This window comes from Strongylocentrotus purpuratus, unplaced genomic scaffold, assembly GCF_000002235.5.
Source record: "Strongylocentrotus purpuratus isolate Spur 01 unplaced genomic scaffold, Spur_5.0 spur5_scaffold_10, whole genome shotgun sequence".
NCBI classification, from domain to species: domain Eukaryota; kingdom Metazoa; phylum Echinodermata; class Echinoidea; order Camarodonta; family Strongylocentrotidae; genus Strongylocentrotus; species Strongylocentrotus purpuratus.
The window spans coordinates 22,223,891-22,242,726 of NW_022145595.1; the positions used below are offsets into that span (position 1 = coordinate 22,223,891).

The window sequence follows — 18,836 nt, forward strand, 5'->3', positions numbered from 1 at the left end:
GGAATTACACAAAGTTATTCAGCAATATAAATGAATTGGGAAAACTGCAAATAAAACCATAAGGTTATGTCGAAGGCAGTCCCTGTTATTACAAGAAATGTCACATATAACGTTTCACCTTGAAACAGGAAAAAAAACAGCGCCATCTAATCATTAGTGATGAACAACTAAACAAAAAACAGCACAGCCAGGCAGAAATAATCGTTTTAGATTGGTCATCCTTAAAACCCAAGAACAAGAACAACAACAAGAACTCGGCATTCTCTTCTTTATTAACGTCGAGGAGCTGCAGTGATTTTGTAAGGCTTGGGATGATGGGTGAGACCGTTGATGCCATTCCGGGTGATGGGCGTACCCTCAGGGAGTCGCAGGGTGAAACGATGCAGGATATGAGTGAAGATCACAAAGAGTTCTGTACGAGCCAATTGTTCACCTGGACACACCCTTCGACCTGGAGTGCAAATTGATTATGATGATGATAATAACGATAATGATAAGAATAATAATTATAATAACAATAATAATAAAGATAACAATAGTAATAATAAAAATGATAATATTTGATAGTAATAATAATAATGACAATTAAATAGTAATTTTCATCACGGCGATAACTTAATGACCCGACATTTACTCCTGCGGCAATAACGGCTCAGAGCTTCATTTCGTCAAAAGCATAGGGCTTGGTGTTTCAAGGAGATGAGATTGGGTTTCAGGTAAGGTTTACGGCTAACGTTATGTTCATGCATAGCGTTAGGTCAAAGGTCAAAGTTTTAAAAATCGGTGATTTAGTCCTTGATAACCATAAAACCGATCACTTACCGACACCGAATTCAACCAGCCCAGCTTCCAGTTTGCTATTGTACAGGCCCGTCTCCTTGTCGATGAACCTATCTGGGACGAACTCTTCAGAATTCTCCCAAAGCGAGGGCGATGAGGAGAGCCAGCTTGCATTCGTACCGACGTTCGTTCCTTTCGGGATGTCGTAGCCTCCAAGTTTTACGTCGCAACGCGTTCGATGTGGGATTTGGACGTTGATCAGGCGGCAGAAGCGGTAACACTCTACACTGGTCGATTCCGTGAACGGGAGATTTTGGCGGTCAGATAGAGACGGGAGACGATCTCGCCCGATCACCTTATCGAGCTCAGCTTGCACTTTGGCCTAAAACGACATGAAGTAGAGAACAGGTTCTGAACTTTTGGACTTGTTTCAATCAACCGTTCTTGGTGAATACCGTGACACTCTAATTAAGATTCAACTCGGGTGTGTTTAATAGTGTTGGTTGGTTGGTTGGTTTTATTTTCCGTATACGAATTCAAATACATACAAGAATAAAATTTACAAATATAATACAAATCAAGAATTAAAAACAGTTGGAGCCTTCCTGTGTGCGTGTGTGAGTAGTCGTAGGTGTGTGTGTGTAATTGAGATTGCAAGATTATTATTATGACGGGAGGTCGATTAAGATTACAAAATATCTGGAAATAATCCTGCTCCAAGATGTGTTAGTGTGTGAGAGACTCCCTGTGTGCGCGTTAGTAGTCGTATGTGTGTGTGTGTGTGTGTGTGTGTGTGTGTGTGCGTGAGTGTGTGAGTGCGCGTGTGCGCGTGTGAGTGTGGGTGTGTGTAATTGACTTTTATTTTTAAAGAGTAGATATTGTGACGGGGGTTAGAGAACTGGTACTCAGTAGATGTACAAGATTACAAGATATAACCTTCAAGATATCTGGAAATATAATCCTATATACTCAAAGATGTATACCATCCAGAACGGTGTGCGTTCTTACAGATTGACAACATTCATACAATTTACGAACTCGCGATAGCCATGAGGATTGGGAAATTTCAAAAAAGGAGATCAAAAACATTTTTGTAAGAGCCAGAGTTACAATTCTTTCGAAAAAACTTAAGGAATTTTAGTACAAACTACTCCACGGAGTAATTTATACAAAAGAGCATCCCTCAAAATTTGATTTTGTTGATAATGACCACTGTTCTTTTTGAAAACATACGTCAGAATCAAACAATTATTTTGGGATTGTGGAAAAATGGGGCTAGTATAACTACAAAACGTTAGGTGGGAAAATATACATGTTGGCATTATAAGAAATACATCGAGAAATAAATTCTGCAAAAAAAAAATATAATAAAGTAGGCTTATATGATATTAAGACAGAGACAGAGTCAGACATAGAGCTGAGAGAGAGGGAGTGGGAGTGAAATAAAAATAGAGAGGAAAGACCAGAACTGAAGAAGAGAAAAGGAAATTTGAAAAGTATCAAGTTCGAATAGAGAAAAGGGATGAGGGAGTGAGAGTAAGGATATAGAGGGTGTAATTCATATTTCATACACAAAATAAATTGTTTGAAATGATATTGAAATATAGGGATGGAAAAAGAGGTTTGCAATGAAAAAAGTTAGTTAGGATTAGTGTTTAACTACATCTAGTTTCATGAAATACTTACCATCTTCAACAGAATTGAAGGAATGAATGAATAAATTTTAGTATATTGTTACCTTTCTTTCTTTCTTAGTGGATTATATAAACGATGAAGGCTATATATAAAATAGTACCAATGTGTCGTTATTTTCATCAAAATAGAATATTTAAAAAATATTGTAGAGAAGCTGACAAATGAGAATGATAATATAACGCCGTTAATCGTGAGAATACTCACTTCTATCCCGAAAGAGTAAATTGCTACTTCATGTCATGGTTGTATTACAGAGCAGCAATGGCAAACAATAATTGTCGCTTAAATTGAGCAATAAATATTGCTGAACTTGCTTTTCCCAAAACTACCATGAGACATAAAGCTGGATAAAACTATGATCGACAAAAATGATATTGTCTTGAAAATATTCAGAAAATATTGGAAATAGAATGAATAAGACATAGATGTGTCATGTCCATCGAGGGTGATGAACTTGATTTGACCTTGCCTAATTGGATGCAGATTGATAAAACTGACAAAGTAATTTAAAGTCATGTATTATCATATGGTATCTATTAATTTTTTACTTGACTAAAAAAAAAAACAGGAGTTCTTAAAATGTATTTACTTATATTTGTTTCTGTAAAATCATTTTGTATAAGTCACATATTCAAGTGGAATCTGATTGAATTGGTATCGAATAAAGATCATGGGAGAAAAACAGAAGCGTGTAATTGGACTTTTTTGGTGGGGAGATATCACCAATATATAACCTTCCGAAAGCCATGAAACACTTTCAAACTGGGCTCCAATGTAAACATTTTGTAGGCGAAGACAGATATCTGATCGTACTGTTGACAGTAAGGCTAAGTATAGATCATCTCGCATCTCCCTAAGCTATTGGGCACTTTAATACCTCGTATACTTTGTACCCACCCTAATCTTTCTGCAGCGTACGTCTACTCGCACGATGTTCGCACGATGATAGTGATGATAAGATGAAGATGATAGATTTACCTGTACGTCTGGGTATTGAGCCATGAAGAGGAAGTACCATGAGAGGCTGGTGGAAACCGTTTCGATGCCTCCCAACATCAAATCCCATACGACCTGCTTGAGGCATTGGTGAGTGAAGGACCCGACATCAACGTTCTGTAAAGAAAGAAGGAGGGGGACATTAAAGTTAAGGTCGGCTCACATAGTAGCGGCAAACGACGGAATCAGAACGATTTTTTTTTTTGCCGCCACAAAATTTTCAACATACTGAAAAATTGCCGACGGACGCGACTGATAAATTCGGCCGTCTGCGGTCGCTAGCGGATTCGCCAGCGACAATTGAAGGCAACACACGTTGATTGGCGGGAAATTGAATATTGCAATTCGCTTTTTAGCAATTAGCTTGCGGTACCCCCTATATATTCGTCATAGTGTGAGTCGGCCTTAAAGTTGTGTACGGTCATGCTCTAACAGTCATGTTGCATTAGCGTAATCAAAGAGGGTGGGGAGTATATAGAAGGACGAACAATAAATCAAATCAAATCGAGTCAAATCAAACACCTTAAACATTTTCCCGAATGAGGCATTCCGCAATTGCAACTTAATTACATACGAAGGTGCATGGAATCTAGAATTAAGGATTTAAATTCTTACGTCTACAGCTATACAGTATTCTTTCAAAAAACAAAAAAAAATTAAAAAATATAAAAAAATACGGGGTTCAACTCTGACCTGTGCTTTCTTATTCGCCTCTTCATGCATGAATGCCTCTATCAAATCTTTCGGCTCATCCTCAGGGTTATACGCCTGGCGATGCCGCTTCAGGATCTTCTCCAGGAAGTCGAACATACCCTTGACAGCCGCATCTCCCATCTTGTTATTCTCCATCGGCATGTAGGCCAGGACCGGGACGTGGTAGAAGAACGATCCAGGACCCATCCATTCGAAGACCTGCTGGGCCCTCTTGGTCAACTCGACGAACTCCTCGTCGTTGTAGTCATACGTCTTTCCCGTCAGGATTCCGGTGATGACGTTTGAGACTGTGACGTAGATGTCTGTAATCGGATTGAAGAAGGTACCCTCCTGACTGGCGAAATTTTTGATGAGTTTTGCCGCTTCGGCTGCCACCAGATCCTCAAAGTTGCTGTTGTGCTGTTTTACATTGCGAAGATATTGAGTGACAAAACTGCGTTGTTCTTTCCACAGATGGCCTTCGTTTGCTGATATTAGCCCGAGCCCTTAATGCAATGGAGTAAAGAAGATCATTTGTGTAATTCTTAAATAAGCAGTATAGATTTAAAGTAGATATTCATTGATTTTAAAAACTAACTTAATTTCATTATTGCAAAGTTGAAACTTTGATTCGACAAGGTTATCAAAATTCAATGCTTGGAAACATTCGAAGTAATGATTATTATAAATTATAAAACGCTTAAATACAGCCCCGGCATAGCACCTGAAGAGCTCTCCGAACGCTGCTGAGATGTGTGAGATCACAGTATGGACACGATTTGCACAAGCAGATGATGTCCCATGACATCTCACACATTTTCAGTGCCTGTGTTTTCATCTTCTCTTGAGTTCTTTCTCTTACTTCACTACCGTCAGGCTAAATGTATAATCTATTGCCTCACTCTAAATCCCGTACATGGTTTTATTTTGATGACAAATGCAGCGATATAAAAATAAAGGAATCTGTCGCTTGTAAACAAAATAAGACGCCATTGAATATTCAGCTGCACACAACGCGGTATGTTCGGCGTTTCAAGAGGGAACAAATGCCGTCCTTAATATCATTCCGGGGGGTTTCAATTCGAAAGTCTGGTTTCTTTGATTGTTAATTAACCCCTATCCTGTGTATTTACGAGCAAATTTTTTTAGTTATCGGAATCGGGTCATATCCCCTTTTGAATGGTTTGACATGCCATCACATTTATATACACTTAACTCATTATAATTTGACAAATAAAAGCTTTGCAATTATGTTCATTCTTTATGGGATGTCGTCTGCTTGGGCAGTATTGGTCCATATAGTGACGTCATTAAAACATCGTTATTTTTCCGGCGAATCTCTCGTATATCCCAGCTGCTATGCAGGTGGTTGTATTTGTATTTTTTATAAATCACCCGATATGTAGTTGACCTAAAACTTGTACGATGGCCATCTGTTAGCTTACCAGTTTCTAGTCATACATTAGTTGACATATTTGTGATTTTCTTTGAATTTCACCTTTAAGAGTAACATACTTCATCCCTGACTACGGAACTCTACTGGTTATATCTACAGAATCTTCTACGACACATTCTTTTTAAAAGTTGTTTATATGGCTTCAAAGTTCTAATCATATGGCATATGAATATCTTAATTTCACCATCTACTGTTGCGTACGCCACGAGGTGTTTTAAAATTGAATGGCATCTTTAATGTGACCCTGTGAGGTAGCGAAGCAACCGAACAGGAGAAGGTGTTGGAGAGGGTTATTCCATTTTTTTCCTCCAAATTTTACAGTAAATAGAGACAGATATATGAAATAGATGTCATTATGTACATGATATATATAAGCACGTTACAATGATACTCAATTCACACTTGAGATTAAAGAGAAGGTTGAGTTCTGGGAAGAGGTGAACAATAATTTGTGAGCATTATCATTCTTATTATGCAAGTGTGGAAGAACATCAGATAAGTTCCCTGAAAAGCATGGCTCTTCGAATGCCTTCATATTCTAAATATGTCATGTAACATCGTAAATATCCGGGTAGGATTTTTACACCAAGTGTTTGTGTAGTCCCATACACATCTTTCTGTGTACAGCGTTTGTAACTTTACCAAGACTTGGCCAAATTTCTTATCATTTTGATGATTCCAGAACCTTGCAATACACACAAATTCTTATATGCTAGATGATCAACCTTTTCTGGTCGATTCCACACCGTTTCTTTCACAACACAATCGCATGACCAGAACTCAACTTCATCTTTAAGTAAAATGTGAGGAACCTATTAAAAAGTGGTGTTGTAGATTATAATTTTCAGATGAAATAGACATTGTAGATCAAAGGAGTACGAAGCTTTTTTTTTAAGTAAGAAGAAAAGGGGGCACATATCCAAAGGGAAAAGGACACTTATTTGAAAAATGTACAAAATAAGGGGTTTTAAGCCAAGTTTGGGGTGGGAAGGATATTCCCACCACCCCCCACCCCCCTGGTTCCTACGCCTGTGTTGTAGATGAAAGTGGGAAGGATATTCCCACCACCCCCCCCCCCCTGGTTCCTACTCCTGTGTTGTAGATGAAAAGTTTTGAGGTAGTACTAGTAGGGAAAGACATAATTTAGAGGGGGAATTTGAAACACAATGGAATGAGGAAATTTGTATAAAAATATGAGTAAAAGGGTTGAGGGCCCCTTATAGTAATTATACTACATTTTTTTTAATTTTTAATATATGAAATCCTATATATATATTTTGTTTTTTTGTTTTTTTGGGGGACACTAATGTATCATGCCAAAATATCACATTTAAGTTTAAAAACTCTGATACCAGTGACATAGTAATGCAGTGTTTTGCCTTGTTAACTATTCAGTGTAATTCCATTATCAAAATATAGGACATAAGATACAAAAATTGCAAATATTCGTTGCCCAAATATCAGGTGACGGGTGCCCGAATATTGCAAGTTTACAGATTGTAGGGAGGTTGCAGCTTTAATATTTTTTTAAATAATGTACGTGTTTAGCAAATGGACAGATATCATTCTATTCCCACCTGTATTAGATCTGTTCAGAGCTTTGTTGCACGGTAGAATAGGAGCACGATCGTTGAAGTCGGGACTCTGAAACGCCTCGTGGACGAGATCGTAGCTGTTCAGGATGACAAACCGCGAGCCGAACATGCTGAACATGTAAAGGTCCCCGTACTCCTTGGCCCACATGTTTAGGAGGTCCCGCAGTTCATACTTTCCCGATGTTAGCGTCAGGTAGGACCCGATGATGGGCCAACCTTTTGGACCAGGTGGAAGCTTGTATCGTTTGCGACGCAGCAGTTGGACTACGAGGTATCCCACGATGCACGTCAGGACTGTCGTAGTTAGATACGACGTCGTTATCAACTCGGTAATCATCGTTGTTTTCTACAGTATGGGGTGCACAGCTGTAACAGATAACAGTAGACTTGCGTAAAATGTATTTAATTTAGATCCAATTTAATATGCTTGTTGTGCGTGAGATGTCGTTTGCCCGACGTAGGATGGCGTCAAAGGGCAACTATGACGCGCTATGTGGCACAGAATGAATAATAACATCAAGTCTCTTACAGGATGCGTCATTAGAGACTTTTAGATTTGCACGTCGACATAATCGACTGCTACGTTTAAGGCACTGGCAGTGCCTTAAAAGAGCATCGCAGTGCCTTAAAAGGACGTCACATGTAGCAGTCCACTATCTCGACGTGCAAATCTAAAGGTCCCTATTAATCTACCCGACGTAGGATATGGCACAGGGCCAGAGGCCCGTTTCATAAAACTTGTTACCTATTACTACAACGGCTAAATTTTTATGACAAATGTGCTCTCAGCTAATCAGATACCATGATTTCAATAGCTTATAACAGTATCTTGTAACTTGTTATTGGTATCAAGTGTTATGACACAGGGCCCAGAATGAACAATGCAAACATCAAACACGTATTTAATCAGGATGCGTCATTTTGCTGACGTAGGATTGCGTCACCGACTGGCTTGCCCTTAAGACGTCTTTCAATTTAGAGTCAAATCGGAAACAGAGTGATTTCAAAGTGAACAGTTACAAAAATTGATTGATTGATTGATGTTCTGTGACTTTCCATATACATAAGTGTCATCACAGATAGGCCTTTATGAATTTTTAACATGGTCACATGAAATCACACATAGAAAAATAAAGAGGTCGTCATAATCAAAGCTTGATCGGTTGGCCAACACAAAAAATAAGAGAGAGAGAGAAAAAGAGAGAGAGAGAGAATGTAAGAAAGGGAAAGGAAAAAAGAATAGTTTCAGTCAGATAGTATTGAGTGGAACTTTTAAAGCTTATCTGCCGTAGTTTACAGGAGGGATTAGACAGCCCTGCAAGGTCACTGGACAGGTGGTTATCTCATCAACTCAGCTCTCAGTTAACATAAGAAAAAGAGGATCATGGGGGACCAATGGTCACCGATTGATCATTGTTTGTTATATAGAGGGCGCAAGTAGCTACAAGTAGTGCAGTGGGCCTTTAAAGTCTGAGATTTTCATGTTGTAACCTAGCTAGCTAGGTTTGATTTGATTTGATTTGATTTATTTATTTCTGTTTGATTTTCTTTTTCTTTTGCATTTTTTAAAAATATATAACAAACAAATATTGCAAATTTACACATGACAAAAGAATATATGTAGAATAAAGTAAGGCTGGCTGTAACTAATCGAAAACATCAGGTACAAGTATCTAGATTTAACCATTGCATGAAATTTACCTCATAGATTGGATTGGTGCAGGTGAATAACGCCTGGCGTACAAGGGGCATAAGGTATGGCGGCTATCTTGGTACCCATTCCGTATAGATTTAACCATTGACCTTTGATATGTTTCGACAAGACTTGATACAGATGAAAATGGGTCGCTTAATGATATTGATCCAGATTATACTTTTTCACATCTAATAATAGGTATAGCACACCAAAAATAAGTACACCAAACACAATTGATGATTGCAAATGATCAAGCTTTGTGAAAGCTTCAAAAAACAAAAAACAGAATTGAAATCGGTCAATGCGTTGGGATTTTATATCATTTTTTTGAAATCGCAAAATTACCGAAAAACCTGCCAGAAATGGTCAAATTGGCAAAAATGGCAAATTTCGACAAAGTTGACAACTTAATTCATCACTTTCTCGGACATAAATAATAAATTAAATTATCAGACACTAAAATATCATCTTTGTGGATCACCGTCACAGCTATTTCCTCATGTGTTTCACAAATTATTCAGAAAAACCGATCAAATGGTAAAAATTTGCAGACTTTCAGCTACATCACAGTGTATTTCTCTTTTTAAAAGATGTCAGATTTGAGGATTTATGACGATTTTCCGAGAAACCATTCAACCGGCCATAACATTCCACAGGGACTGAATTTAAGAGTAAAAAAAGTTTGGTGACCCCAGTAGATATGTGGCTACTTTAAGTTTAAACAAAACATTGATTCAATGAGTGAAACACATGAGGATATTGCATTTTTTGTAGGGGAGTTTAATACATTGAGGTGCATTTTCACCAAGCAGAATAAAAGTGCAAGTAAATGGGCGATCAGCGGGCCATGTCACATATGGCTGAAAAGACAATATTCTAATTAAATAATTTAACATATTTCCCATATGCCTATAACAATGAAACTACACAGAATTGTAGTTAAAGGTATGCTTGAAATATATGTGAAATAAAACTTTAATAATATTGTTTAATTTTTTTTAATAATTAAAAAAAAAAAAAGAAGCTATTTCTACCAACTGACTGCTCTTGTGTGTGTGTGTGTGTGTGTGTTCGCGGGGCAGACTGTGTGCACAGGCAGTGTGATCACCCTACTAATAATCCCATTAAGTACTGGCTACCTGTTGATTTTAATGTGAGCCAAGATTTAACTAATAACTATAAACATATATTTAGCATTCTCCACTTTAATTCTAGAAGTTTGAATAACAAAATTGACGCTATTGATCAGTTTATTAGTCAACTTAACTTGAAATTTTCTATATATGGTTTTAGTGAAACCTGGATTCACGATAACACAATGTTATTATTTAATATAGATGGTTACACATTTTATCATAATGATGGACGAGGTAGGAGAAGTGGAGGGGTTGCACTCTTGGTCAATGATTTATTTGATGCTAAAGTTCGAAATGATATTTATTTACCTGAAACTCTCTGTGAATATCTTTTTATTGAAGTCATATTGGATAATGGTAAAAACATCATTGTTGGTATAATGTATAACATTGATCTACTTAAATATAATTCGCTTCAATGCATTGATGATTTTGTAAATATTATGTATAGCAACTCATTTCGCCCAAAAATTGACAAACCTACAAGAATATGTAAGAAGTCTGTCACTTTGATGGATAATATCTTGACAAATGTAGTCACTAAAGACATTCACTCTGGTATTTTCTATAGTGAGATAACAGACCATCTACCTATTTTCCAAATAACCAACCTCTCTACTAGTTCTTGTCATAGACCATCTTCATTTTTTCCACATAAGGAAAACGGATCCTTTAAATTTAAATTCATTTCAGAGGGATTTATCTGTTTTAGAATGGAATGAAGTATTTTTTCTTGTGATGTAGATGGGGCATATAATTCATTTTAAACATATTATTTAAAACTGTGTATGATTATAAGTTTGTAGTTCGTAAAGTGAAGAAAAGAAAACTGCCACGAAAACCTTGGATAACGCTTTTACTGTTAACAAAATAAAAATAAAAAGTATAGATTATATAAAACATTGTGTCAGAAAAGAAACGACAGCAATGAATGTAAATATAAAAAAATTAAAATAAACTAGAAATTTAATTCGTCATGGGGACGAATTAGGTGGTCTGTCTTCAAGTCTCATGAGAGATTATAATATTTACTATATTGAGAAAGGGAGAAGTTATATAGACATGTAAACAATGATGATCATCATGATGATCATGATGATGATGATCTTGATAGTAATGGGGATGACGATGATGATGATCATGATGATCATGATGATGTTGATGAATATCATCAACAGACCACGATGACATCAGACTGAACAAAATTAGAGAACATTTAGATAGCGTATAGTCTCAGCTACAACATACTCAAAAATCAACAAAAACCAAGCAGAAATAACAGCGATATTGCTCGCAAAAGACAAGAATGTAGAATCCAGATTTGAGAAAAAGTCATCTCCCATAAGGATTACACGCCAAAAGTAATGGATCTAGTGATAATAGGGTAATAATAAAGTAAATATGGTTGTTTATTACATTATTTGCAATTGTACGTGTTTTAATATTCAAAGGAGATGGTAGAGTGAAAGGTCAAAAAGAAAAAAAAGTGAAGAAAAAAAATTGTTGGAGACGCCCGGACTCGAACCAGGGACCTCGAGGTCGGAAGTCAAGTGCGTTACCGATATACCAAAACATTTCCCATAGAGATTACACGTAAACGGAAAATGGAATTATCAAATCCCACTTTGCAAGTGAGATATGAGCATGATCCCGGCATCTGATCGAGAAATAAAGGGCACACTTGTGATAGCTTATTGTCTCAGCTACAACACACTCAAAGCTCAGCGTAAACAAAGATAAAACGACGGAGATATGGCTCGCGAAAGACGAGAATGTAGAATACAGTTTTGAGAAAAAGTCATGTCCCATAGAGAATACACGCAAAATGTGAAAAATTGACATGCCTCCTTTAATCGCAAAAATACGCCATGATACCATTGTCAAAATGAAATATCGTGAAAAATGCATTTGTAGAGAATATTCTCAGGTAGAACATATCAAAATTTGAAAGAAAATTGATCAATATTTACAGAGAAACAATCAATTTTTCAAAAATCTGCTGACGTCATAATATGCAAATTGAAATTTTGAGTTCGGAGGCCATTATGATGACGTCATGAGTTAATTGAGGATCAAATGAGACATGAATTCATATCTCCAACTCATGCTTTTTCCAACCATGATATAAAAATTGGGGGTCAATGGACTATCTGAAGAGCTATTTTGATTTTTAAAATGGCATGTTTTTGATCAAATTTGCATTATATTGCCCATAGCAGCACGCGCGGATTTTGAACTTTGACGCGCGCTCACGGCCTTATGAAAGGTCAAGAGTGACTGAAATTAATGTAAATTGTCATTTACGGTAAGAGGAATCTAAATCATGTAAAAAAAATTAAATTTGACTTTTTACGCGCGCTGTGAGCGCGCGCAACGCGCGCGGGGACACTTACGGACGGAAAATTTTGAAATGCTTAAAATGACCTGAAACGTGTGCAAACAAAATTTGGGACGAATTGGAGCATTTTAAAAATTTTAAGCGGGCGTACGTGCGCGTCGAGGTGCGCGCACGGATTTTGTTGACATTTTTAGTTGACCTTTGACCGGAAGTTGATGTATACTAAATATGGTTTATTTTTGATTACTCGTTATTGAGATATGATAATGACCTGATTTTTACAAAATGGCGCCTGGATGACGTCACGATGACCCCATGAACTTGAAAAAGGTTTCGGGAACTTCATATCATAGGGCCTGATGACTAGCAGAAATTTGAAGGAAATTGACCAGGTCGAGTTCGAGTAAACGTATACACAAAAAAAGTGTACGGAATAAATAAAAATAAATAAAGAAAGAATAAAGAATAAAGAATAAAGAATAAAGAAAGAAAATTCTAACGAAATCAATAGGTGATCTGTCATCGACAGACCACCTAATTAAACTCAATTTCACAGTCTGTAAGAAAAAAATATTTTTGTGATTTATTACAGAAGAATAGGAATAATATGTATAAAACTTGGGAAGTTATTAATGATTTATTAGGAAAGAGAAGAAAATGTCAATACCCTAATTATTTTCTTAAAGATAAGAACAAGTTAATTGATCGTCAATTGATTGTAAATGAATTCAGAAACCGAAATGCAATTTTAGTTCATTTTTACGAGATCCTTGTAGCACATCAAAAAAAAAATCATCCTACCAACAAACAAGAGCACAGATTTTGAAGGAATAAGTCAGTACATTATAAAACATGTTATACATTTCATTGTCAAACCAATTGTTTTTATATGTAATCTTTCCTTTTTGTCAGGAAAGTCCCCAAGAATTTTAAAGTAGGAAAAATCATACCCATATTTAAAAAAGGGGATCCCCAAATATTTTCTAATTATCGACCAATAACATTACTCGCCTGTTTTTCTAAGATACTGGAAAAATTAATTTATAGGCTCTTTAATCATATAAATAAAAATAATCTTCTGACTGTTTCTCAATATGGTTTTAGAAAAAACTTATCATGTGGACATGCCGTAATTGACCTTCATGATCACATACTCAATAAATTAAATAAATAAATAAATTACATACATTAGGCTTGTTTCTTGATTTGTCGAAAGCTTTTGATGTCATTAACCATGATATTCTCCTCACTAAATTAAAATATCTTGGTATATACGCGGTATTTCTTGGGAATGGTTCAGGGACTATTTCAGTGATCGTATTCAATTCACATCATACAACAACTTCTGACAAAGAGAGGATCCAGTATGGAGTCCCACATGGCTCCATGCTGGGTCCTCTCCTATTTTTAATTTACATAAATGACCTTAGTTCTGCTTCATCTCTTTTTCATTTTGTCTTATTTGCTGACGACACAAACCTGATTGCATTTCATAATGATTTGGATAAATTAATGTCAGAAGTAAATAAAGAATTAGAAAAGGTTGTTGAATGGTTTAATGCTAATGAATTGATTATAAATTATGACAAAACAAGTGTATTTTATTTTCATAATAAAACTAATCCTTGCAATATTAATGATGTACAAATATCTATAAACAATATAAATTTGAACGTGTGCTCTTCTGTTAAATTTCTTGGTATCCTTTTGGATGATACTTTATCTTTTCAGGATCATCGATTGTATATAACTAACAAAATATCTAAAAACATTGGTGTTCTTCGTAAATTACGTGTATTTCTGCCTGAAAAAACTATTGTTTATGTTGTATAATTGTTTAATTTTGCCTTACTTACATTACTGTAATATCACCTGGGCCCGTGTGGGAACAACTAAACTAGAACCTCTCTATAAACTTCAAAAGAAAGCTTTTTATGTACAAACTCCCATTATCAAGCTCATTCACGTCCCCTGTTTTTTCGCCTATAGAACACTCAATATTTATGATATACATAAAATTCAAAGTGCTATTATGATGTATAATATTTATAATAATTATGTACCTAAAAGAGTTTGTCAAATGTTTATCCTTGATAAATCTGTTCATTCATATAATACACGTTCCTGTATCAAATTTCATTATCCAAAGGTCTCTACCCAGTTAATGCTTTTCTCTTTTAGACATAATGGCCGGTCCCCGTATCTGGAACGATTTAACTGATAAGCTAACATTATGGACAACTATATCATCCGTTAAAGTTCTATTTAGAGGCAGTCTCTTCGTATTTCTTTTAACTTGTTCTACCTTGCAATGTACCATGCATGCGTGTGTGTGCGTGTGTGTGTGTGTGTGTGTGTGTGTGGGTGTGCGCGTGAGTGTGTGTGTATGGTGTGTGGTGACTGTGTGTGTGTTCATCGGTGTGTATTTATAATGTGTAGTATCTTATTTATATATTGTTATTGTTGTAGTAACGTGTACAACCATGTAATCTCGTTATTTATTATTTATGTCAGGGGACTATTAAAACTACATAGAAAATATGATCGGCAAATATGATATCATAAATATATTTGTGGCTTACACCCAGTAAATAAGATCGATTGATCGATCTGTATTGAAAAACAATGAACCTGAAGGTTCACGGTCACTGGCACAGCAGTGAACGGGTCTGACAATGAGGCTCAGTGTGCTTTCTGGGTGAATGAACGCGAACCTGCATACTGCTTGCCGGGCAGCAACTCTACCATCAGGCCATCACTGGTCCATGGCACAGTCACGATGAACTAGAAACAAATACCCAAGCTCTCCCGATTTATTCTGACTTATTAATATTCATTAGTCCGTCATAGGACTATAACTTTTATAAATGTAATGCTTCCTGGGAGAAATTTCTCTCAGGAAGCTTTACATTGATAACTAGATGGACCTTCGACCGCGTGCAGTCGAAAATGATGCCTCCGCCATGGAGCAATTTTACAATCCAAAACAGAAGCAAGCTATTTTTGCATACATAATGAGTCCTGTGACCTTTGACCTTGGATCTCGCGACCCCAAAATCTAATCAGTTCATTGGCTCTGCAAGATACATACATGACCCAAGTTTGGCGGGAATCCACTAATGGGTTCTTGAGATAACGCGATCACGAGCTATTTTTGAATACATAATGAGCCCTGTGACCTTTGACCTTGGATCTCGCGACCCCAAAATCTAATCAGTTCATTGGCTCTGCAATTAAGATACATACATGATCAAAGTTTGGCGGGAATCCATCAATCGGTTCTTGAGATAACGCGATCACGAGAACGGGACGTTCGACGGACGGACGGACAACCCGAAAACAGAATGCTAACCCATAGGAAAGTGAAAAGTATGCCGCAGACCTGCCGCAGACTAAAAGTCTGCGGCAAAGAGTATGCCGAAGTATGCGGCAGAAAGAAATTTTGCTGCAGACTTGCCGCATACCAGTATGCCACAGGAACACTCTGCGGCAGATCTGCGGCAGGATGAAATTTTGCTGCAGACTTGCCGCATACTAGTATGCCACAGGAACAGTCTGCGGCAGATCTGCGGCAGGATGAAACTTTGCTCCAGACTTGCCGCATACTAGTATGCCACAGGAACAGTCTGCGGCAGATCTGCGGCAGGATGAAATTTTGCTGCAGACTTGCCGCATACTAGTATGCCACAGGAACAGTCTGCAGCAGATCTGCGGCAGGATGAAATTTTGCTGCAGACTTGCCGCATACTAGTATGCCACAGGAACAGTCTGCGGCAGATCTGCGGCAGGATGAAACTTTGCTCCAGACTTGCCGCATACTAGTATGCCACAGGAACAGTCTGCGGCAGATCTGCTGCAGGGCGAAACTTTGCTCCAGACTTCCCGCATACCAGTACGCCACAGGAACAGTCTGCGGCAGGTCTGCCACAGGAAATCCCATTAAAGTCTAATAGGGCCAATTGAAACCAATCATCTCATGCATATTCATTATTACTTTACACGTGTGGCAGAAAAATACATTTATCATGATTTGTTAAGCAAATTAAGACAATGCACATCATTTTTGTGATTTCTATTCTCCTTTTGCCATTATTAACCAATAGATTATTTTGTCTAATCATGTTACAATTACATTCACGTTTAAGCAATAGATATATTGATTACTAACCAAGAAACTATGATTACTAACCAAGAAACAATATACATATTTAGTATATATATGTGTACGAGCCTGTGTCACTTTAATTGTTACTCTTGAATACACTTCAAATGATCAATGTGATGAAATTAATACAATTGAGAATAGAATATACCTAATTGGTAATATCGATATATATTGGTATTATCTAATTGGTAACATCGATATTGCCAATATCGATTATGAAGTATCAATCAGTTTATCACTGGTTCTTCTACATGCATACTTTATTGCCACGTACTGATATAAAAGAGTATGCGGCAGGTCTGCAGCAAGTCTATATGAGATATGAATATTCATGACGAAGAGTCTGCGGCAGGTCTGCAGCAAGTCTGCGGCAGACCTGCCGCAGACTCTTCATCATACTGAAAGAGTATGCGGCAAGTCTGCAGCAAGTCTGCCGCAGACTCTTCATCATACTGAAAGAGTATGCGGCAAGTCTGCGGCAGACCTGCCGCAGACTCTTCATCATACTGAAAGAGTATGCGGCAGGTCTGCAGCAAGTCTGCGGCAGACCTGCCGCAGACTCTTCATCATACTGAAAGAGTATGCGGCAAGTCTGCGGCAAGTCTGCGGCAAAACTAATTTGCATGTGAAAAAGATGACTGTCTGCGGCAGGTCTGCTGCAGATCTGCGGCAAGTCTGCCGCAGGAGTATGCGGCAGGCTCATTTCTTTCCTATGGGAACTAGCGGAGGCATAAAAATATGACATCGTCTTGAAAACAGTCAGAAAATATTGGAACTAGATCGAATAAGAGATGATGCGATCATGTAAACAAGTGTATTTTGTCCATGTTAATCCACCACTCACATCACACAATTAACAACAACAAAAATGTACTTTAATTACCTAGTCTTTGAAATCACTGTATCGTAGAATAATATTGCAGAAGCGGTGGTCAAAAATCGCCCCTCCACTTGCATCGATCGCTTATCCGTCAAGTCAGCAGTTTGCATTTCACGCACATCTTTTATTGCAGACTCTTTGTATATGTTTAGCACATTAATATTGTTCGTTCCAAAGTTCGAATATGCCCAAATAAGGACGCTTGTTGATAGAGGAATCGGGGGGGGGGGGTAAATCTCTAGTTCGGTTTTGAAAGCTTTTGCGATCGCATTTTTCTAGTTCTGTACCTTCTGAGTAAGTTTCATCTCTTCTTCTTTTCCTTCAGGATAATATCTGCCTCCTTCACTGCTGAAGATTCTTGCAGATATCTTAGTGCATGTGTGTGGCGACCCCCCCCCCCTGGCGCTCGCCAGGGGGGGGGGGGGGGGGGGGGGGGGGAGCGCGCGGGACATCACCAAAAAGGTAAAATTAACGTGTTTTTACACGTTTTGTCCGCAGGGGCCTTGCCCCCCCCCCCTGGATCCGCCACTGGTATCGACATAGGGATGCCCTGCAGGTGTGCAGATGAAAGGTGTATACTGTATAACATAGTGCCAGTAAAAATGTTGCTTTTTCTCGTGCTCTTCAAATATTATAGTACCAGTAATGCGGGGTGACAGCATGATAAGTCTTCAATATAATATGTTGTAAGAGGTACATTAAACGATCATCTAAATATGCTTTGGGGTGATCCGCAGGCGCGTAGCCAGAGTTTGATGTTTGGGGGGGGGGGGCACATACATGTAATCGATCGAGGTCAAAAAAAGGGGTCTACAAAATTTCAACCGATCCTGGAAATTTTAGGGGGGGCACGTGCCCCCCGTGCCCCCCCGTGGCTACGCGCCTGGTGATCCGACTATATACCTTTTTTTTTTTGGGGGGGGGGGGGCCATATGGAAACGTTTGTTTGTATTTGCCTCATAAAAGAATTTGACCTCGAACTGACTCTCACACGGTGTTGAGTGCTCAGGGGTCACAGGCCACTGGCTTCATCGGGCAGGTAGTTCCATTATGTGAATGGGTAAATTAACTATTACAAAATGAGGAGACACATTACATTGTACAATAGGGACACACATTGTTTTTATTGTGCAGAACATACTCTTTTATTGACTTACTTATTGCATGAAACTAAACCAAAATGCATTTTGCGTTCTGGCAATTGGAGTACAAAGAATGATAGCAGGTGAATGAAATGCTTCAACAGCAACACAAACACCTGGGAAGCTAGGAAGCATCCATAAATTTGAATAATTTAGTTGATAAACGACTCCGCATGTGGACGTTTGTTTGGAGCAGAAAGCAGTGGATTCTTAACAACACGAACCCATTTAACAGAATGTCGGAACGTAAATTAAATTTGGCGC

At 37.7% G+C, this 18,836-nt stretch overlaps 1 protein-coding gene across 1 annotated transcript; it reads right to left on the minus strand.

The window, feature by feature from the left end:
• Positions 1–272: 272 nt before the first annotated feature.
• LOC115921583 (cytochrome P450 2J5-like) lies at positions 273–7,570 on the minus strand. Its single transcript, XM_030979169.1, has 6 exons — positions 7,198–7,570; positions 6,004–6,047; positions 4,165–4,584; positions 3,454–3,588; positions 823–1,162; positions 273–451 (listed from the first exon to the last, which is right to left on the minus strand). The coding sequence occupies exons 1-6, from the start codon at positions 7,550–7,552 to the stop codon at positions 273–275; spliced, it is 1,473 nt and encodes a 490-aa protein (XP_030835029.1). The 5' UTR covers positions 7,553–7,570.
• Between the last annotated feature and the right edge of the window lie 11,266 nt (positions 7,571–18,836).